This window comes from Quercus suber, unplaced genomic scaffold (assembly GCF_002906115.3).
Source record: "Quercus suber isolate HL8 unplaced genomic scaffold, Cork oak 2.0 scaffold_197, whole genome shotgun sequence".
Taxonomy (NCBI): domain Eukaryota; kingdom Viridiplantae; phylum Streptophyta; class Magnoliopsida; order Fagales; family Fagaceae; genus Quercus; species Quercus suber.
Genome location: NW_027069655.1, coordinates 97,169 through 117,954, shown reverse-complemented (window position 1 = coordinate 117,954; position 20,786 = coordinate 97,169). Strand labels below are relative to the sequence as shown.

The window sequence follows — 20,786 nt, the reverse complement described above, 5'->3', positions numbered from 1 at the left end:
CATGATATTAAGAAAAAATATTAAGATCTTGAAGGATGTACATGGTTCAAGAACAAACAGTAAGTAAAGACAGAATACATGATGTAAAAGAGATTAGAAATTCAAAAGACTACAGAAAGGGAAGACAGAATTGACATGATTTAAAAGAAAATAGATTCAAAAGACTAAGGAAAACAGAAAATATGAAGAGAGCAGATAAACAGGGAAACAAAGGGAATAAGATCAAATATAAATAAGAAAAGGACAGAAATTCAAACAGAAACAAAAACAGTGACAGGGAAACAAGCTGAAACACAAATAATCCACAGAAAAGCAAACCCACAGAAGACGAACAAGAAAGAAACGAATAACAGAGGGATGAATCAACTATGGATTCAGTATCAATCCTTACTTGCCAGAGGCATTGAAGGGATGAATAGACTTGTAAAGAGACAAATTTGAAATGAAATGAATGCTAACTAACAAGCCCAACAAAATGAAATGAAATCGTAATTAGTTCTTCTATAAAAGTCAAGTACTTTCACACTCTAAAGACAAAATTTTACTTTTCCCCACTAATTTTCTGGGCAACCAAAAACATCTTTACCACAATGAAATTGCCGAAAGAGAAAATACCCATAACAGATTTTTTATTTCATTCATAGAATTGAGATGCACCAGAGCCATGGCTTCAGAGAAAAACATTTCTCTCAGATAAGATCTGAGCACCAAAAAACAAAACCTTTAAAAGAACTTAATTGAAAAATGACTTATTTTGATTCAAAGTAAATAATTCTCGGAAAATTGAAAGTTTTCTATGGAATCATTTTCTGTATAAACAAAAAGATTTCATGTATATAGAGCGACCTAAGGATTTCCTTAAAAAAAAAAAAAAAAACATGTACTCCGCAGCAATGGCCGATGAAAATCTTGTAAGAATTTTTTTTGTCTTCCCAGCATGCAAGGTCTGCAATATAGATCATACAGCCCTATTAGCAAAGAATGATCACCAAATACATTGAATCCAGAACAAAAAAGATTTAAAAATTGTGATGGGTTAATGGATTCAACAACAATTTCCTGACAGTTGCATATGCACTCATGGGATGGTCACAATTATCATCATCCGATGCAACCTTCAATAAAAAAAATAATAGAAAAAAATGATGTGATTCAGTGATTCTTTGGCAACCAAAATAAAGAACATTGATTGTGCTCGAAGGAAAATGTGCCACAGTTGAGCCAGTCTCCCCCTGCCTTTAACACCAGGAACCAGAGGATTTGTTGTGCTAGTACACCCAAAGAGGAACAAAATTCTCTCTCTCTCTCTCTTCTCTTGTCGCCAGATCTCATGGCATATCAGAACCATCAAATTCAGTATTCCTAGTCCTAAATTGGGTCAGAAATCAGAATACTAAACAATTTCAAAGCAGAAGGTTTGCTTTTTGAAAAATACAATCAAAAAAATTTTATAAGTGCCAAAATAAAAGGCTATAATATATATTTTTTAAAATTATGGTATGAAATTCCAAATAGTCCCCCTTAAAAACCTCCAACGAAATAGTCCCTTTCAAAAGCCAAATGGGAATCCCTAGTGGTATGAACATTAGCATCAGTCACTGCAATCCCCAAAGATGTAGGAGTTGGTTGCTCAAGAAAACCACTGCCAGGTTGACAGGTGTCATAGAATTATTAGCACCATCTAGGGAGGACTCCATCATTGTGGCACCATCAGCAAAAGACAGATCAATACTAAGTTATGGAGACAAATTTGGACGCACATTCCACGTGGTACCTGACAGATTAGGGACAACACTAGAGCCTGCCATGTCACAATGTGACAGAAAATCAGTAACCACACCTAGTCCAGATTGTCATAACTTTGCTATCGGTAACCACTCCCTGAAGAAAACTGTAACGGAATGAGGCTTTTCATCCATCCCCAGCTGAATCAGTGCAGTGGAAGCAACAATCCGCAAACTTTGCACCATGGACATGATAGCCTCTTTGTAAAATGGACGATCCATATAATGTTGGCCAGGCAAGTAATGAAAGACCATCACATTAAAACGTGAACCAGAACAGAAAATATGGACAGAACGGATGAACACGAACAGAATGCAGAGGTGCAAGATACAAAGCATGGGGAAATTGATGGTGGACTTGAACACACACACAAAAAAATAAAAAATAAAAAAATCTAAAGAACGAGAAGGAAGAAGAAAATTCTGAAGGAGAAAATTTAATAATGAATAGGCTGAAAGTGGCTGTCAGACACAAACCAAGGGAAAAAGAATATTAGAATGGCAAAAGTGGTATTAAACAGACAAGCACATGATATTAAGAAAAAATATTAAGATCATGAAGGATGTACTTGGTTCAAGAACAAACAGTAAGTAAAGACAGAATACATGATGTAAAAGAGATTAGAAATTGAAAAGACTACAGAAAGGGAAGACAGAATTGACATGATTTAAAAGAAAATAGATTCAAAAGACTAAGAAAAACAGAAAATATGAAGAGAGCAGATAAACAGGGAAACAAAGGGAATAAGATCAAATATAAATAAGAAGAGGACAGAAATTCAAACAGAAACAAAAACAGTGAAAGGGAAACAAGCTGAAACACAAATAATCCACAGAAAAGCAAACCCAGAGAAGACGAACAAGAAAGAAACGAATAACAGAGGGATGAATCAACTATGGATTCAGTATCAATCCTTACTTGCCAGAGGCATTGAAGGGATGAACAGACTTGTAAAGAGACAAATTTGAAATGAAATGAATGCTAACTAACAAGCCCAACAAAATGAAATGAAATCGTAATTAGTTCTTCTATAAAAGTCAAGTACTTTCACACTCTAAAGACAAAATTTTACTTTTCCCCACTAATTTTTTCTGGGCAACCAAAAACATCTTTACCACAATGAAATTGCCAAAGAGAAAATACCCATAAAAGATTTTTTATTTCATTCATAGAATTGAGATGCACCAGAGCCATGGCTTCAGAGAAAAACATTTCTCTCAGATAAGATCTGAGCACCAAAAAACAAAACCTTTAAAAGAACTTAATTGAAAAATGACTTATTTTGATTCAAAGTAAATAATTCTTGGAAAATTGAAAGTTTTCTATGGAATCATTTTCTGTATAAACAAACAGATTTCATGTATATAGAGAGACCTAAGGATTTCCTTAAAAAAAAAAAACTTTTCTAACTTTTAGTCAACCATTCAAATAACTAATAAAAACCAATTTTAGCTCACCTAATTCCACACACATAACTACCTAGAAGAAATTCATAGTTTCAAATCAAAATCACAAAAATTCAACTTTATAAAAAGAAATCAACCCAAAAACGCGAAGAACCCACTAAATAAGTAAACATCAAATACCAAACAAATCTCAGCAATAAGTGAAACAGTTTCTCTATGAAACTTGAGCTAGAAGATGGAGGTGGTGTTAAGAGAGAGCTTTACTGGGAATTATGTTAATTTTCTGGCAATTGACAGAAACGGTTGCTTAATGATAGGGGTAGCCCCTATTAATGGAAAGATGAGGGAGAGTCATTTGAGATGGTTTGGTCCCAAAATAACAATCTTTAAAGGATCACCAAAATTAATGGATCGATGAGGAAAGGAAAGTCTATAGTCTTACCATAACTCTCTATAGCATTGCTCTCAAATACTAGACCATCAGGTGTTTCCACTTTCCACCATAGGAACCTACAAGAATAACAGATTTATTAGGAAAGCCTTTTATAAAATTAACATGCAATTAGTAGAGTATAGATTACCACAAATTTTCCAATATAGAACTATACCTTCCCAGGAGGTTTCATCTTGATAAACTCAGGAGGTTTATTAGAGACACCCATCTCAATAATTTTGGCTAGTTCAACTTTCACAGAAGTGTATTCCGAATAGTGATGAGTGTCTTGTACGAATTTTTCTTTGTCTTCACTGCATGCAAGATTTGCAATATTTATCATACAGCCTTATCAGCAAAGGAAGATCACCAAATGCATTCAATCCAGAAACAAACAAGATTAATCAACTGTGATGGATGTAGTTGCATATGCACACTAGTAATTTTCAAAATTATAACCATCCAAATGCAGCCTTTAATTGGGGAAAAAAGAGAGTAATACAATTCTATCGAAACCAAAATAAAAACAGTCTATAGAAAATGTGTCACGATTGAGCCATTCTCCATCTGCCCTTAACACCCAGAAACAGAGGACTTGGTGTGGTAGCACACCCAGATAAAAGCAAAATTATTTCCCTTAATTATTATTATTTTTAATTGGAAAGTTAGACAAGCACCCACAACATGATCCACACCACACGTTCATTCATGTGGAACAAGTATGAACTGACACTTGAGCCAGACCTCATTGGCATATCAGAACCATCAAATTCAGTATTCTTAAGTCCTTAATTGGGTCAGAATACTAAACAATTTCAGATCAAAACACTTATAATAAAAAAATAATAATTAAAAAAAAGGAAAATATTTTGATCTGAAATGCAAAACTTTAAGAACTTCAAAAATTGAAATTGACATCAAGCAAGCAGCAGAATATGCAAAGCAATCAGATCTGTGACCAATTTTATGGTAATTGCTAGCTAACAAGGCTAACAAAATGAGGTCATAATTAGTCAGATTCAATAAAAGTCTAGTGCTTTCAGATCCAAAAACAAAACTTTTCTTTTCCCAAACAGTTTTCTGGCCAACCAAACACATCTCTACCACACCAAAAAAATTCCAAAAAAAAAAAAAAAAAAAAAAAACCATAACAGGTTACATACACAGAATCGAGACACGCCACAGCCATGGCTTCACAGAAACACGTTTCGCTCGGACCGATCTCAGATCTGAACACCAAAAAAACCAAAAACGATAATAAAATTGTAACTTAAAAAGAATTGAATTGAAAAGTAACTCGTTTGATTCAAAAGCGAAACATTTTCGGAAAATCGAAGACTTTCTATGGAATTATTTTCTGTAGAACCAAACAAATCTTTCCAACTTTTAGTCAACCATTCAAAAAAATAGCAAATAAGATCCAATTTCGCCTCAACTAATTCCACGCACTTAACTTCCGAAAATAAATTCATAGTTTCAAATCAAAATCGCATAAATGTTACAAAAAGGAAATCAACCCAAAAAAAAAAAAAAAAACACTGAATAAGCAAACGTGATTTCAGTAAAATGATGAGCTCTGACAGTTGCGGCTTCCTATGTCGTGAAACCTGATGATACTGGAATTCCAAGTTGACTCGGTGGAAATCGGTATTACCGAGTTTTTTAGGGCAGAGATTCATAAGGTTGTGGTGCCCTTAACTTGGGTCAGGCTGAGGACTTTGATTAACGTCGGTAGTTTTTTTGAAATACGTGGAAAAAAAAATTGTGTAACGTTGTTTAAAAATTAAAAATGAGTTGTTTAGGAGCTGTTGTTATTTTCATAATTCATAATTTAAAATGGAAAATGTTAATGAGTACTCTCAGGGCACTGATTAAAAATTTAGTTAAAAAAAATTTTTATGGGAAAAGAAAAAAAAATAATTAATATTTTGACAGTTTTTTTTATTTCCCATAAAAGTGATGTCAAAACTTTCCTAAAATAGATTGTTAACAAGTGCCCTAAGGGCACTCGTTAGCATGACCCATTTAAAATTTGTAGAATTCATTGTTGAGAAGTTCGTTTGAATTTTGTTTATAGTTTTTGCTTTTATCACTCAATTATCTGATTTTTGAGTGGTAACTGGTAAGTTATGGAAACTGAAAACATATTTTTAGGTGTTTTCAGTTTCCATAACTCTATTTTCAATAGTATTTTCGTAATTAAAACTACATACTGAGTCCCACGTTCAGAGTCAGCCACAACTTTTGAATTTTTTTTTTTTTTTCACTGGGTTCTGCGTTGGTTTCTTCGGATTCAGATCCTCTAAATTTTCTAGGGTACTCTGCCAGTAGATTTTCTTAAATCCTAACCACTCTTTAATGATTTAATGGTCTAGATTCTGCTATGTTAGCATTCCACTAACAATATTCTTAAAATAATAAAATAATGTTGCAAACAAAATAATTAAGATTATTGTTAGTGGAATGCTGACATGGCAGAATCTAGACCATTAAATCATTAAAAAATTGTTAAGATTTAAGGAAATCTATTTGATAGAGTACCCTAAGAAATCTAGAGAATCTGAATCCAATTTCTTCATCAACTTTTTTTTTTCCTTTTCCTTTCACACCAATGGCTTATTCTTCTTCTTTTTTTTCTTTTCCCTTTCACACTGGGTCTTGGTCTTCTTCATTAAGTTTTTTTTTTCTTTTTTCCTTCTTTCACTGGGTGAGTTTGGGTACTAGGGGTTGAAGGGAAAAAAAAAAAAAAAGGTAAAAGTTGCACCAAGTTATAGGTATGGGGCCTATAAACAATTAAAAAATTTGAGAAATGACAAACTAAGTGATGGTGCCAAATAAACTTCGTGTTGGGAGTTGGAATATTTTAAGTGAAGAATGATAAGTGAGGAATGAGGAATGAGGAATGAGGAATGAGAAGTGATGAGTGAAGAAAAAGAAAAATTCAAACAGGGCATTAACAACTCTACCAGAACTTCGACTTTTCCAAACTTTTGGGAACCTCGTTAAGATACTAACGTACAAAATGAACTTACCCTTTTGTCGTCTCTGTGATGTCATGCTACTTTGTCTTTTCCTTTTTCTTTTTGCTGAATGATGTCTTGCTACTTTGCCCCGAAGATGGAAACACGTTGTAGTATTACTGTTTTTATAGTTGATGTAAATCAATAATTATCCTTCTTTAAAATATTGACAACTTTAACGGTATTGACTTTGACTATTGGGTTTGCAAATTACAACTACCAAATAACCGATTATAAAAGTTATTTAAATATTTATTTATGGGTAATTGAAACTTACTGTTTATTATCGCATCATTTTGTAAAGATTCTATGGTAATAGTTGTAGTGTATTTAGGATTATTAGAAAATATTATAAGTCATGTCATTAATATATAAATTACTGCAATTAGGATCAGATAAAATAAAACGTGTCTTAGTTAAATATAATGACGTGGAATATGGGATAATGAATTGGCCAATCAGATCAGCTCATAGAATAGTGAAATTACACATGCCAAATTCAATTTACTCATCCAGACAGAGAATTACAAGAGTTCCAACACAATACAGGGGAAAAGGAAAATTGCAAAACCTCACACACACACCCTATAAAATATATAAGAGAAGTATATTATTTACTAGCCTCAACAATATTTTTATAACACACACTACTAAACAAACAAATAAACAGCGCCAAATACGGGAACTCGACTTAGAAACTTCTATTGTTACTTAAATACGAAAGGCATAGTGGCAGCTAGCGAAGTTGGATCATAGCTATTTTGCCGCTGATGGTACCGCCATCATCATCACCCGCGACATCGAAACGAACTTCCCCAGCGAATTGGCCGCCCATTGTATCATCGACAATGGCATGAACTTCCCTAGCAATTTGGCCGCTGATGGTTTCGCCCCCATTACCACCATCACCACGGACAACGTTGGCACTCCCAGTAGTTTGGACATGGCGACCACCTCTGCGATTACGTTTCCACTCTCCTAAATACAAAAGTACCAAAACAACGAGGACCAGTACATATAGAGCTTTCCCAGCAACTTCAAGATACAATAGCATTTTTTCTTCCCTGTTACCAAGTAAAAAAGAAATTGTATTAATTATTCAAAACTAAACTAAACAAAACAAAAAGATTAACCATAGCTACTGTTCTGTTTATTACCAGCTATAAGGAGGAGAGGAGTATGAAAGCTTGGGCATAGATCGTCTCATTCCAATTTGCTGATGAATTTAGAAGACGGGGCTTAGCGTATGATGATGTCAAAATCGTCAGTTGGATCACTCGTTCAATCCGGAGCTTTAGACGATCTTATAGGACCTGCAAGATAAAGAGAGTTGATCGAAGAGACCACCAGGTTGTGCCTGGTGGAGGAGCCTCCGATGCTTAAGTTAGTATCAACCCATATTTTTCATATTTAGATGGTGGTTTGTAGTAGCTTTTGACGTACCTCCACAAGTGAGACGGACTATCCCTTTTATAGGTGATTTGGATAGCTGTTGTACATAATTGGAGGTGATTATTACCCATGTGTAACAGTCATCGTATTGATGGAAAAAAAAAAAAAAAAAACACTGAATAAGCAAACGTGATTTCAGTAAAATGATGAGCTCTTACAGTTGCGGCTTCCTATGTCGTGAAACACGATGTTACTGGAATTCCAAGTTGACTCGGTGGAAATCGGTATTACCGAGTTTTTTAGGGCAGAGATTCATAAGGTTGTGGTGCCCTTAACTTGGGTCAGGCAGAGGACTTTGATTAACGTCGGTAGTTTTTTGAAATACGTGGAAAAAAAAAAATTTGCGTAACGTTGGTTAAAAATTAAAAATGAGTTGTTTAGGAGCTGTTGTTAATTTCATAATTCATAATTTAAAATGAGAAATGCTAACGAGTGCTCTTAGAATATTGGTTAAAAATTCAGTTAAAGAAAATTTTTATGGGAAAAGAAAAAAACAATTAATATTTTGACAGCTTTTTTTATTTCCCATAAAAATAATGTTAACTTTCCTAAAATTGATTGTTAACAAGTGCCCTAAGGGTACTCATTAGTATGACTCATTTAAAATTTGTGGAATTCATTGTTGAGAAGTTCATTTGAATTTTGTTTCTAGTTTTCGTTTTTATCACTTAATTATCTGATTTTTTAGTGGTAAGTTATGGAAACTGAAAACACATTTTAAGTGTTTTCAGTTTCTATAACTCTATTTTCAATTGTATTTTCGTAATTAAAACTACATACTGAGTCCCACGTTCAGAGTCAGCCACAACTTTTGATTTTTTTTTTTTTCACTAGGTTCTGCGTTGGTTTCTTCGGATTCAGATCCTCTAAATTTCCTAGAGTACTTTACCAATAGATTTTCTTAAATCCTAACCACTTTTTAATGATTTAATGGTCTAGATTCTACTATGTCAGCATTCCACTAACAACATTCTTAAAATAATAAAATAATGTTACAAACAAAACAATTAAGATTATTATTAGTGGAATGCTGACATGGCAAAATCTAGACCATTAAATCATTAAAAAAATTATTAAAATTTAAGAAAATCTATTTGGTAGAGTAACCTAAAAAATCTAGAGAATTTGAATTCAATTTCTTCATCTACTTTTTTTTTCCTTTTCCTTTCACACCAGTAGCTTCTTCTTCTTCTTTTTTTTCTTTTCCCTTTCACGCTGGGTCTTGGTCTTCTTCATTAAGTTTAAAAAAAAAAAAAAAAAGCCTTCTTTCACTGGGTGAGTTTGGGTCCTAGGGGTTGAAGGGAAAAAAAAAAGTAAAAGTTGCACCAAGTTATAGGTATGGGGCTCATAAACAATTAAAAATTTTGACAAATGACAAACTAAGTGATGGTGCCAAACAAACTTCGTGTAGGGAGTTGGAATATTTTAAGTGAAGAATGATAAGTGAGGAATGAGAAATGAGAAGTGACGAGCGAAGAAAAAGAAAAATTCAAACAGGGCCTTAACAACTCTACCAGAACTTCGACTTTTCCAAACTTTTGGGAACCTCGTTAAGATACTAACGTACAAAATGAACTTACCCTTTTGTCGTCTCTGTGATGTCATGCTACTTTGTCTTTTTCTTTTTTTTTTTGTTGAATGATATCTTGCTACTTTGCCCCGAAGATGGAAACACGTTGTAGTATTACTGTTTTTATAGTTGATGTAAATCAAATATTGACAACTTTAACGGTATTGACTTTGACTATTGGGTTTGCAAATTACAACTACCAAATAACCGATTATAAAAGTTATTTAAATATTTATTTATGGGTAGTTGAAACTTACTGTTTATTATCGCATCATTTTGTAAAGATTCTATGGTAATAGTTGTAGTGTATTTAGGATTATTAGAAAATATTATAAGTCATGTCATTAATATATAAATTACTGCAATTAGGATCAGATAAAATAAAACGTGTCTTAGTTAAATATAATGACGTGGAATATGGGATAATGAATTGGCCAATCAGATCAGCTCATAGAATAGTGAAATTACACATGCCAAATTCCATTTACTCATCCAGACAGAGAATTACAAGAATTCCAACACAATACAGGGGAAAAAGAAAATTGCAAAACCTCACACACGCACCCTATAAAATATATAAGAGAAGTATATTATTTACTAGCCTCAACAATATTTTTATAACACATACCACTAAACAAACAAATAAACAGCGCCAAATACGGGAACTCGACTTAGAAACTTCTATTTGTTACTTAAATACGAAAGGCATAGTGGCAGCGAGCGAAGTTGGATCATAGCTATTTTGCTGCTGATGGTACCGCCATCATCATCACCCGCGACATCGAAAAGAACTTCCCCAGCGAATTGGCCGCCCATTGTATCATCGACAACGGCATGAACTTCCCTAGCAATTTGGCCGCTGATGGTTTCGCCCCCATTACCACCATCACCACGGACAACGTTGGCACTCCCAGTGGTTTGGACACGGCGACCACCTCTGCGATTACGGTTCCACTCTCCTAAATACAAAAGTAGCAAAACAACGAGGACCAGTACATATAGAGCTTTCCCAGCAACTTCAAGATGCAATAGCATTTTTTCTTCCCTGTTACCAAGTAAAAAAGAAATTGTATTAATTATTCAAAACTAAACAAAACAAAAAGATTAACCATAGCTACTGTTCTGTTTATTACCCGCTATAAGGAGGAGAGGAGTATGAAAGCTTGGGCATAGATCGTCTCATTCCAATTTGCTGATGAATTTAGAAGACGGGGCTTAGCGTAGAAGCTAATTAAGCTGCATAATCTATCAGAGCGAGAGGGAGAGAGGTATCCCAGAATTTAATTAAAGCGAAATTTATAGCAGTCTTAAATAGAGGATTGTGTCCCATCAAAAGAAAAATGAGGATCCATTTCAGTTGCGCCCGGTCGGCGGACTCAGCACAACTAAAATTTATGGAGAAAGTAAAAAAGTAATTCAAGCCGACTTTTTTTTTTTAGAAACCATCCAAAGTCGACTTGATTCATCGATCCTAGCCTTTCATTTATGCACCTCGTGATTTACGAAAAGAAAAAAAAATCATCCAAGCCGTTCGTTTACTTTAACGGATTAGAAAAATGGGTTGGCCTTGTGTGGAAGCGTCCAGTCAAGTCTTGGTGGGGACCCAAGTTCAAATTCTTTATCCACAGTAGTCGTCTACAGTAGTCGTCCACGGTCATCACATCTATAACTTGACCACATCCAAGAAGGCCGAAAGAGAGAACAAGCAATGGCATTGCATGTAGGAACAATACACGTCTCTTTACAATAAGATCATCTAATTCCAGGATAGTCATCCATAATACAAAGACAAAGACATAGACAACCAAGGCATGGACGACCAGATAATACTAGATGAATCTTACAAGAACTTCTCATAAAATTCTTTATGATCTGACCATGATGTGCTACTCTTAAAATGTGGAGAAAATTTCTCATAATTCGCTCCACGTACCCTATTTATCCACTTTCTCCATTAACTACTCACGTCCCCCATAATGGTGGTGGATCCGAACAAGTAAATTCACTTCAAACTCCCTATAACAAGTCTCATTCACCCAAGGTAACTTTTTCACCATTCACTATTCCTATTCTTATGTTCTAGAGAGAAAACTGACTTAACCGTCGGAGAGTCCTTGACCAGGTTGCACTGGTCACCCTTGATAGTTCTTTCTTTCTTTTCAGGACCTACAGCCATCACCATAGCCCAAAGCATTTCAGCCTACTAATTTTTGTGCATCATTAGTTAGTGCTGTATGTGGGAATGTGAAAAAGTTTCTAAGTGTTAACTTCTTTGCTTTCCAAAAAAAAAATGTTGCATGGTTCGGACTAGGTCGATGGCCACCAGTCCAGGACACCAAAAGAGTGGGAATGCCTCCAGTCATCCAAACCATGCACTAGCACCCCCGATGACTGTCCAACAACAATTGCAGTCCATGGCAACTGCAATGGTAGAATTGATGCAATATAACTAGGAGTTAACTAGAGAAGTTAATAAACAGCATCAGCATTGACGTGGTGAAGAACGGGGAAAAAATTCAAAAAATGAAGGGGCTAAGAACAATGCTGAAAGAAATCAGTCCAAAGGTACCATTACTTGTAGGATACCACATTAGAGATGGATTAGATGAAAAGAGTCATGGAAAAAATGAAAGATTCCATAAGAAGAGCAAATCATGTGGATGACCTTGTCCAAATGATTGATTCCCCCTTCATTGCGTCCATCACAAGTCACCCCTTGCCTTCCTAGTTCAAAATGCCTACCCTGGACTCATATGATGGGAAGCGTGATTCTTGTGATCACACTGCCACATTCAAGACAACCATGCGTCTTCAAGGTGTACCGGATGAAATCATGTGTAAAGAATTTCCTACCACATTAAAAGACCCAGCCAGAGTATAGTTTGGTAAGTTACCACCAAACACCATAACCTCTTTTCAATAGTTAAGCAAGTTGTTTGTTAACAACTTTGTTGGAGGTCAGAGGCAAAAGCGTTCCTCGTCTAGTTTGCTAAGCATAGAGCAAGGAAAGAACGAGAACCTACGTTCTTTTATTAGCCAATTTAACAGAGAATCCCTATTGGTGGATGAGATGGATGACAAGATCCTCTTGGCAGCTTTCTATAATGGAGTTAGTTTAGATTTGTTCATCCATAAGCTATATGATCAGGAGCCATAGACAATGGTTCAGTTGATACATTCAGCCCAAAGTGTCATGAACGCAGAAAATACGATTATTGCTAAGAAAAAGAAAAAGCTGAATGACTGGAAAATTGTTATATACACCATCTAGAGCAAGGTCCTCATCTAAAGAAAGCCAAAGTATGAGAGAAAAGGGATCACGACTAGAAGAAACCAGGGGCAACCTCGGGAAGATACTCCAACTACACTCCCTCGAATACTCCACTTGACTAAATGCTGATGCAGATCAAAGATGATCCATCCTTGAATTGGCCTGAGAGGACGAAAGGAGACCCTAGCAAGCAAAACAAAAGCAAGTACTGTCATTTTCACCTTGACCGTGGACATGATACGAACGAATGTTATGACTTGAAGCAACAGATTGAGGCTCTCGTTAAGCAAGGAAAGTTTTTTTTTTTTTTTTTTTTTTTTTTTTTCTTAGGCGAGACCACAAGGATGAGAGACAGCCAATGAAGTGTAAAGCAGAAAAACTAGCACACCAACCGCTTGGAGAAATAAGGATCATTATAGGAGGCACATCAATAAGCAACTCATCCAAAGCCAAGAAGACCTACCTACGGGAAGTCCAGAATGTTCAGATATCTAGACGACCACCAAGGATGATCAAAGAAGTTGAACTGGCCATTATTTTCACAAAAGAAAATGCAAGACAACTACACCATCCTCACGACGATACAATTGTTATTACCTTGATGATTGCAAATTATACAACTAGAAGGGTGTTAATAGACAATGGGAGTTCAACAGACATCTTCTACTATCCAGCCTTCTTGCAAATAAGGATTAACAAGGAATTACTTCGACCAGTGAGTGTGCCATTGATCGGGTTTAAAGGAATGAAGGTTCTGCCAATAGGCACCATCTCCTTGCCAGTCGTGGTTGGTTCTTATCCACGACAAATCAATAAAGAAGTGAATTTCCTCATTGTAGATTGTTCATCTGTGTACAATGCCATCATTGGACGCCTAACTTTGAATAGTTGGAAGGCTGCAACGTCCACCTACCACTTGTCTGTCAAGTTCCCAACAGAGTATGGCATTAGGGAAGTATAAGGAAACCAATTGACTACTAGAGAGTGTTACTTAGCAATGTTGGCAATGGACAAGCAGATACAGACAATGAACATTAAAGAGAGAAGAACATTGGTTGTGCCGATTGAGGTATTGGAAGATGTACCCTTGGATGAGTCCAACCCAGAGAGGTTCACCAGGATTAGGACGAGTATAGGGGAGAAGATGAAGTAAGATCTCGTTGGGTTCCTCAAAACGAGCATGGATGTTTTTGCTTGTAGTCATGAAGACATGTCTAAGATTGATTCAAGTGTGATTACTCATCATTTAAACGTCCCTGTCTTACAAGTCCGTCCGTCAGAAGAAGAGAGTATTTGCCCCAAAACGAGATAAAGCCATCAAAGAAGAAGTTCTCAAGTTAGTCACCGCAAAGTTCATTCGCGAAGTTTGCTATCCTTATTGGCTAGCTAATGTAGTGATGATCAAAAAGGCAAATGAGAATGTGTGTAAATTTCACAATTTAAACAAGGCATGCCCCAAGAATAGCTATCCTCTTCCACACATTGATCAGTTGGTGGACTCACCAGCTAGACACTAGCTACTAAGCTTAATGGATGCATTCTCAAGGTACAACTAGATTAAGGTTTGTTTTCTTACAAAGTGGTGTCGTTTGGTCTGAAAAATGCAGGAGCTATCTACTAGAGGCTAGTCAATCATATGTTTCGTTCGCAAATCAGGTGAAATGTTGAAGTTTATGTAGACGACATACTGGTCAAGAGTGCAAGGGAGACGCAACATCTGGACAATCTTCAAGAAACCTTTGATACACTTAGGCGATATAAGATAAAGCTGAATCCAAGCAAATGTGCCTTTGGAGTTGCATCAGGGAAATTCCTTAGTTTTATGGTTTCGCAGAGAGGAATTGAAGCAAATACTAAAAAAAAATCCAAGCGATCCTAAACATAGAGCCCCTGAAGAATGTCAAGGATGTCCAGAGCCTCACAGGACGAGGAGCTTCCCTTAACATGTTTGTTTCAAAAACTACTGACAAATGTTTACCGTTTTTCAAAGTATTAAGGAAAGCATTTGAATAGACAGACAAGTGTCAACAAGCATTTAAAGATTTGAAGGCTTATCTCGCTTCAACTTTGTTGCTGAGCCCGTCCAAACCAAGTGAAGAGTTGTATCTCTGCCTAGTGGTGTCCCCCCATGCAAGGAGTTCAGCCTTAATCAGAGAAGAAGGGAAGGTTCAGAAGCTTATCTACTACACCAGCAAAACTTTAAAGGGAGCTGAAGGACGATATCCGACAATGGAAAAGTTAGCATTTTCATTGGTGATAGCAACAAAGAAGCTCAAGCCTTATCACTGGACGAGGAGTTGCCCTTAACATGTTTGTTTCAAAAACTACTGACAAATGTTTACCGTTTTTCAAAGTATTAAGGAAAGCATTTGAATGGACGGATAAGTGTCAACGAGCATTTGAAGATTTGAAGGCTTATCTCGCTTCAACTTTGTTGCTGAGCCCATCCAAACCAGGTGAAGAGTTGTATCTCTGCCTAGTGGTGTCCCCCCATGCAGGGAGTTCAGCCTTAATCAGAGAAGAAAGGAAGGTCCATAAACTTATCTACTACACCAGCAAAACTTTAAAGGGAGCTGAAGGACGATATCTGACAATGGAAAAGTTAGCATTTTCATTGGTAATAGCAACAAGGAAGCTCAAGCCTTATTTTCAAGCTCATATAATCAAAGTTCTAACAGATCACCCGCTAAAGAAGGCCATGAACAAACTAGAGGCCACTGGGTGACTGATCCAATAGGCAGTGGAACTTAGTGAGTTTGATGCGTGGTACAGATCAAGAAAATCAATAAAAGCTCAAGGCCTTGCAGAATTCACTCCTGACAGTAGGTAGCAAAATGGAGACAAAGGGCAAAGCAACGGGTCGTCTGTGTAGATGGCTCGTCCACACAACATGCAGGAGGAATTGGGATAGTTTTACGCTCACCAGAAAGGAATCATTTGGAGTATGTAGTCCGTCTACAATTTCAAACAACCAATAATGAAGAAGAATATGAAGCCCTACTCCAAGGCTTGGAGTTAGCTAAATCACTTGGAGTGGATTCAGTCGTTGTCCAAGGAGACTCGCAGTTAGTGATAGGCCAGGTGAATGGAACATGTGAAGCTAAGGAAGAACAGATGAAGAGATACTTGGATAAAGTTAAACAATGAATTAAAGGTTTCATAACAACCCAGTTTCAACAAATACCAAGGGAGGAAAATGCAGAAGCTAACGTCTTAGCCAAGACGGCATTAGCAAACCAGATAATAGATGATCAAGTCAAATTCCAGTATATCCCAAGTATTGATATTCCAGATGTGAATCAGAGATGAAGTAGCTAACTGGACCACTCCAATCGTGTCTTATCTTAAAGACGGGCTCCTCCCGTAGGATAAAGAAGAGGAAAGGAAGCTAACGGTCAGAGTAGTAAAGTTCATCCTTATAAATGAGGTGTTGTGTAAAAGGGGTTTCTCTCAGCCCTATTTGAGGTGTTTAACTCCGGACGAGTCCCATTACATCTTAAGGGACATTTACGAAGGAGCTTGTGGAAATCATTCAAGGGCTAGATCTCTCGTCTACAAGATAGTCCGTACAAGATATTATTGGTCATCCATGCAAGCAGACGCCAAAGCCTATGTCAAAGTATGCGATAACTGTCAATGCTACAATAACATGCCTAGACAACCATTAAAGTACCTCACCCCAGTGGTGGCCCCTTAGCCCTTTGCTCAATGGGGGTTAGACATCCTTGGTCCCATTCTCATGGGGACAAGACAAATGAAGTTCTTGGTGGTAAGGCTTGATTATTTTACCAAATGGGTGGAAGCAGAGCCATTAGCAAAAATTACCAAACGGAACATTAGAAGCTTTGTCTAGAAAAACATTATATGTCGCTTCAAAATCCCCAGCGCGCTCCTCTCAGACAATGAACACCAATTTGACAATACACCTTTTAGAGAGTTTTACGAGCAGTTAGGGATTAGGAATCACTATTCCTCACCTTCCCACCCACAGGCTAACAAACAAGCTGAAGTTGCAAACTGATCCTTGCTAAAGATCATCAAGACTCAACTTGAGGGGACAAAAGGGATATGGCTAGATGAATTAACTAAAATCCTATTGTATGATGCTATGTATGTTATTATATATGACATTATATATGACTTAATATTGTGATTCATAAAGTTGCTTTATTATTATCTAAAATGATGGTAACATGAATATTTAGACATTATCATATAGTCCATGAGATGCGTAGTATATGATTTATGTGTAAAGTCACAGAAGATATAAATCACAAGTTCTTTGTAAACTCAGAATTTTAGTTCGTAGTCGATGATGAAATTGGGCATTTCATCTGTGAAGACTATAACATAACAACTAAAATGATTTGTCTTGATCATAAAAATGGAAACTTCTAACTAATATGTTGATATGTTTTAAGAGTTAAAACATATTGAACTAAACCACTGTGAGATTTATTATTTTCCTAACGACTATCAAATGAATAATAAATCTCACGACTGTTATTTACATGAACTCTTAATCTTGAGAGAATAATGGACTTAATTATGAAATGTAAGTTGCTTTGATATATCAAGAGTGAGATCTAAAGTTACTAAAGTATATATTTATGAAATTTGATTTCATAAATATATGATGAATAATTTAAAGAATTAAATTAGGTACTCAAGGATTAAAATATAGTAATTTACAAAGTAGTAGTCTATATTTATAACTTTGTATTACTACGAATATATTTTATGAAAGAGTTGCATGTACAATAAAGTCTTAGGATATAATTTATTAATAAGGCCTAGAGTGCAATTATATTTATATAGTGGTATTAAATATAATTAATGATAACTTTTGACCTATCAAGAGTTGACAGAAAAACCCAAGGCTCATTGAGCTAATATCTTATTTGTTCCCTTTTGGTCCCACTCCAAGCCACATACTAGAGTCCAATTAGAAAAACCCAAAAGGCTAGCCTAATTAGATAATCAGTTATAAAGAGAGAAACATATAGAATTTTAGTAAGATACATGAAATGGTTTGTATGTGAGTATTGGATACTCTCTAATTCTCCCTTGAACAAATTTATATAACTGATTGAGAGACCAAACTTCTTAAGCATTTAGTGGAATTGGAGTAAAGATTAAAAGTGTTCCCAAGTACTTCTAACTCTCTAATTCTCCCTTGAACAAATTCATATAACTGATTAAGAAACCAAACTTCTTAGGCATTTAGTGGAATTGGAGTAAAGATTAAAAGTGTTCCCAAGTACTTCTAATCTTTGTTTTTAAATTCACCATACCAAGATACACTCTCTTATTCTTAACTTCTAAAATTTACATAATATATGTAATCAATTGCGAATAAAGTAGATCCATTAATTTTTTCGCAACGTATGTTTTGTATGCGATACAAACATGTATTTTTTCAATAGTATGTGTAGGGTTTTTTTCTCACAATCCTAAACATATATAAGACTTATTTTAAAGACCGTTATACATGGAGAACATGTACAAAAAGTGACCTATTATTTTAATTTACAGCATCTTTGCGCCTTAGGGTTTTGTAACCAAGTGCTTCTTGATCTTCATTATTGATGAAGTGAAGAACTTTGCAGCCAACAACATCTTCTTCAAGTTGCTAGAGTTACTTACGTACTGAGATTCTTGCAAAAGGGTGGTGTTCATATATTGATGAGTTCAGAGATTTTAAAGCGGTAGAAAATTTTTGCTGTAAATTCATCTACTAAAATAAACAATTATAACAGTCTACTTACAAAAAATTAGTACATTTAGACTTCCTATTATAACCTCTAAAAAAAATCTTGTTTGCCTTCCCACCATAATGACCCTAGAAGTTCTAATATCCTTCACATGAACTTCCTCCACGAGTGAACCTCATCCACAACCAAAACTTCAAACAATGACACCTTCGAGGAGAAACTCGAAAAAATATCTCATATGGAGAAAACACTTTGTAAAAAGGAATTTAGTATTCTTTTGACTCAATAAAAGTTTGTACTCAAAGTAATTAACATTAATACAACAACCTCTCTAGTCTCTCCTCTCAATTTCAAAAATATGGGTTGGTTTTATATAGGGAATCATTAGGTTAATTTGTATGGCTTCAAGGTTAGTGTGATGTTTGCTGGAATAAGTATCGAGTGAGAATTTTTTTGCTTGAGCGAAACTCTCTAAGAGAACCATTGTGACAACTTTGAATGACTATATCTCATTCATTCTAAACCCAAATTGGGTCAAATTTATGTGTTTTTTGAAGATCCAAATGTCTACTTTCAAATTAAACAAGTTTTACTTAGAATCCACTTTTGTGCAAAGATATGGTAAGAGATCATTAGTTAATTACTTTTCAGAGCTTCAGCATATTAAATCCCTTATTATGTTTGAGTAGCTTCTAAACCAAACTCAAGTATCAAGTTGGAGTTTAATTTGTCACAAACCCAATATCTAGGAATCAATTATTCCAATGAAAATTTTAATCACCAACTTAATACTTGAGTTACATTAATGCACGGGTGATATATATGGTTAAAAACCACTTTTTTTTTTTTTTAGAAATAATTATAACATGCTACTAACCCTGTAACTCGAACCGTTTCTCCCCCCCCCCCTCACCAAAAACCCCCATGCACTTTGTGCATAGGGAGATGCCAATTCAGTTATAAGGTTTTTGGCAAGTTAAAAACCACTTGATTATTACATTTAATAAAATAAAATACAAAGGAAGTCCGTATTCTATGCACCAAAGTGTGTATCTAAGTAAATAAAGAATTCTTCTAAAAAACTTTAATAAAATAAAAATGAATTGAAATAAAACCCTTCTATTAGACTCCAACAAAGGAAAACTATCTCTTATTCTTATTTACGTCTACTATTTTACATTTATTTTCATAATTGATGTAAAAATGTCCACATTTTAATATATGAAAATGATCGTAAAATAACGGACATATAAAATAAGTGCAACAATACATTATCCTAAGTCCTTACAAGACAAAATGAGTGCACCACAAGTGATTGAAATTCAGACCGTGCAATAGTATTGCACTTTAAATAATTGAGATTAAAAGTTAAATTCACTTTTAATAACCCTTGAATATAAAACAGATAAGTGATTGGTAAGAAATGCATGGAATCAAATAAAAGATTCATCCAATTTAACTCACCAGAGCCATGTCTTCACTGAAAGAAAAAAAAAACGTCTCTCTCAGATCTCAAAAGTCAAATCTGCCTCTACAAAACAAAAATAAAAACATACGCACCTAAAGTAACTAATAATGGAAAAACAGGCGTTTGATTCTCTAAAGACAAAATTTTCAGAAAATATCGAATAGTTCCATTGAAACGATCGATCAAAGTATAATCCGAGAGAGTAAGACCTATGAGTTTCTGGGAGAGCAACTGAGAGTGAGAGATGAGAGAACCAAACAATGGGTTTTGTACGGATCCAATGCAAACAGTGTTTTTATAAAATTAAAAAAAAAAATATATATATATATATATATATATTTTGTTCACTATTGTTCTATCCTTTACCCATTACGCTTTCGTTTTTGAATAATCTAGTTACCACCGCCATCATCATGGTCTTGTCTTAATGATTAGCATTATTCTATCAATATTTTTCTTAATGATTTGTTTGTTTTCACAACTTATCGCAATCAATAATATAATGTTCACTGTAGTCTGTATCTTTGTATTTCCATACCCGTGCAAAACCTTCTACACATCCATTTTCTTCTACGTATACCTTTGTATTTCCATAACTGGTTGATGTTTGTTATTGTGTTGACGATTCTATGGAGAAGATGTAAAGTTGTAGGTTTACTCTTTCAAG

At 35.1% G+C, this 20,786-nt stretch overlaps 1 protein-coding gene across 2 annotated transcripts; it reads right to left on the bottom strand.

Moving 5' to 3' along the window:
- Positions 1–877: 877 nt before the first annotated feature.
- LOC136069924 (uncharacterized) lies at positions 878–5,374 on the bottom strand. 2 transcript variants are annotated; one of them, XM_065779047.1, is made up of 5 exons: positions 5,206–5,372; positions 4,788–4,853; positions 3,800–3,938; positions 3,634–3,701; positions 878–946 (listed from the first exon to the last, which is right to left on the bottom strand). In XM_065779047.1, the coding sequence occupies exons 1-4, from the start codon at positions 5,301–5,303 to the stop codon at positions 3,672–3,674; spliced, it is 333 nt and encodes a 110-aa protein (XP_065635119.1). In that variant the 5' UTR covers positions 5,304–5,372; the 3' UTR covers positions 878–946; positions 3,634–3,671. The 2 variants fall into 2 exon arrangements, with proteins under 2 accessions (XP_065635119.1, XP_065635120.1); XM_065779048.1 differs by lacking the exon at positions 4,788–4,853 and having other exon boundaries at positions 5,206–5,374.
- Between the last annotated feature and the right edge of the window lie 15,412 nt (positions 5,375–20,786).

What these genes read in the sequence shown, in the direction of transcription:
- LOC136069924 (XM_065779047.1), bottom strand. Translation starts at nt 5,303, where the DNA reads ATGAATCTCTGCCCTAAAAAACTCGGTAATACCGATTTCCACCGAGTC. An exon ending in GTGGCGTGTCTCGATTCTGT is followed by an intron (nt 3,939 to 4,787) that starts GTATGTAACCTG and finishes TCTTGCATGCAG; the next exon opens with TGAAGACAAAGAAAAATTCG. An exon ending in AGATGAAACCTCCTGGGAAG is followed by an intron (nt 3,702 to 3,799) that starts GTATAGTTCTAT and finishes TTATTCTTGTAG; the next exon opens with GTTCCTATGGTGGAAAGTGG.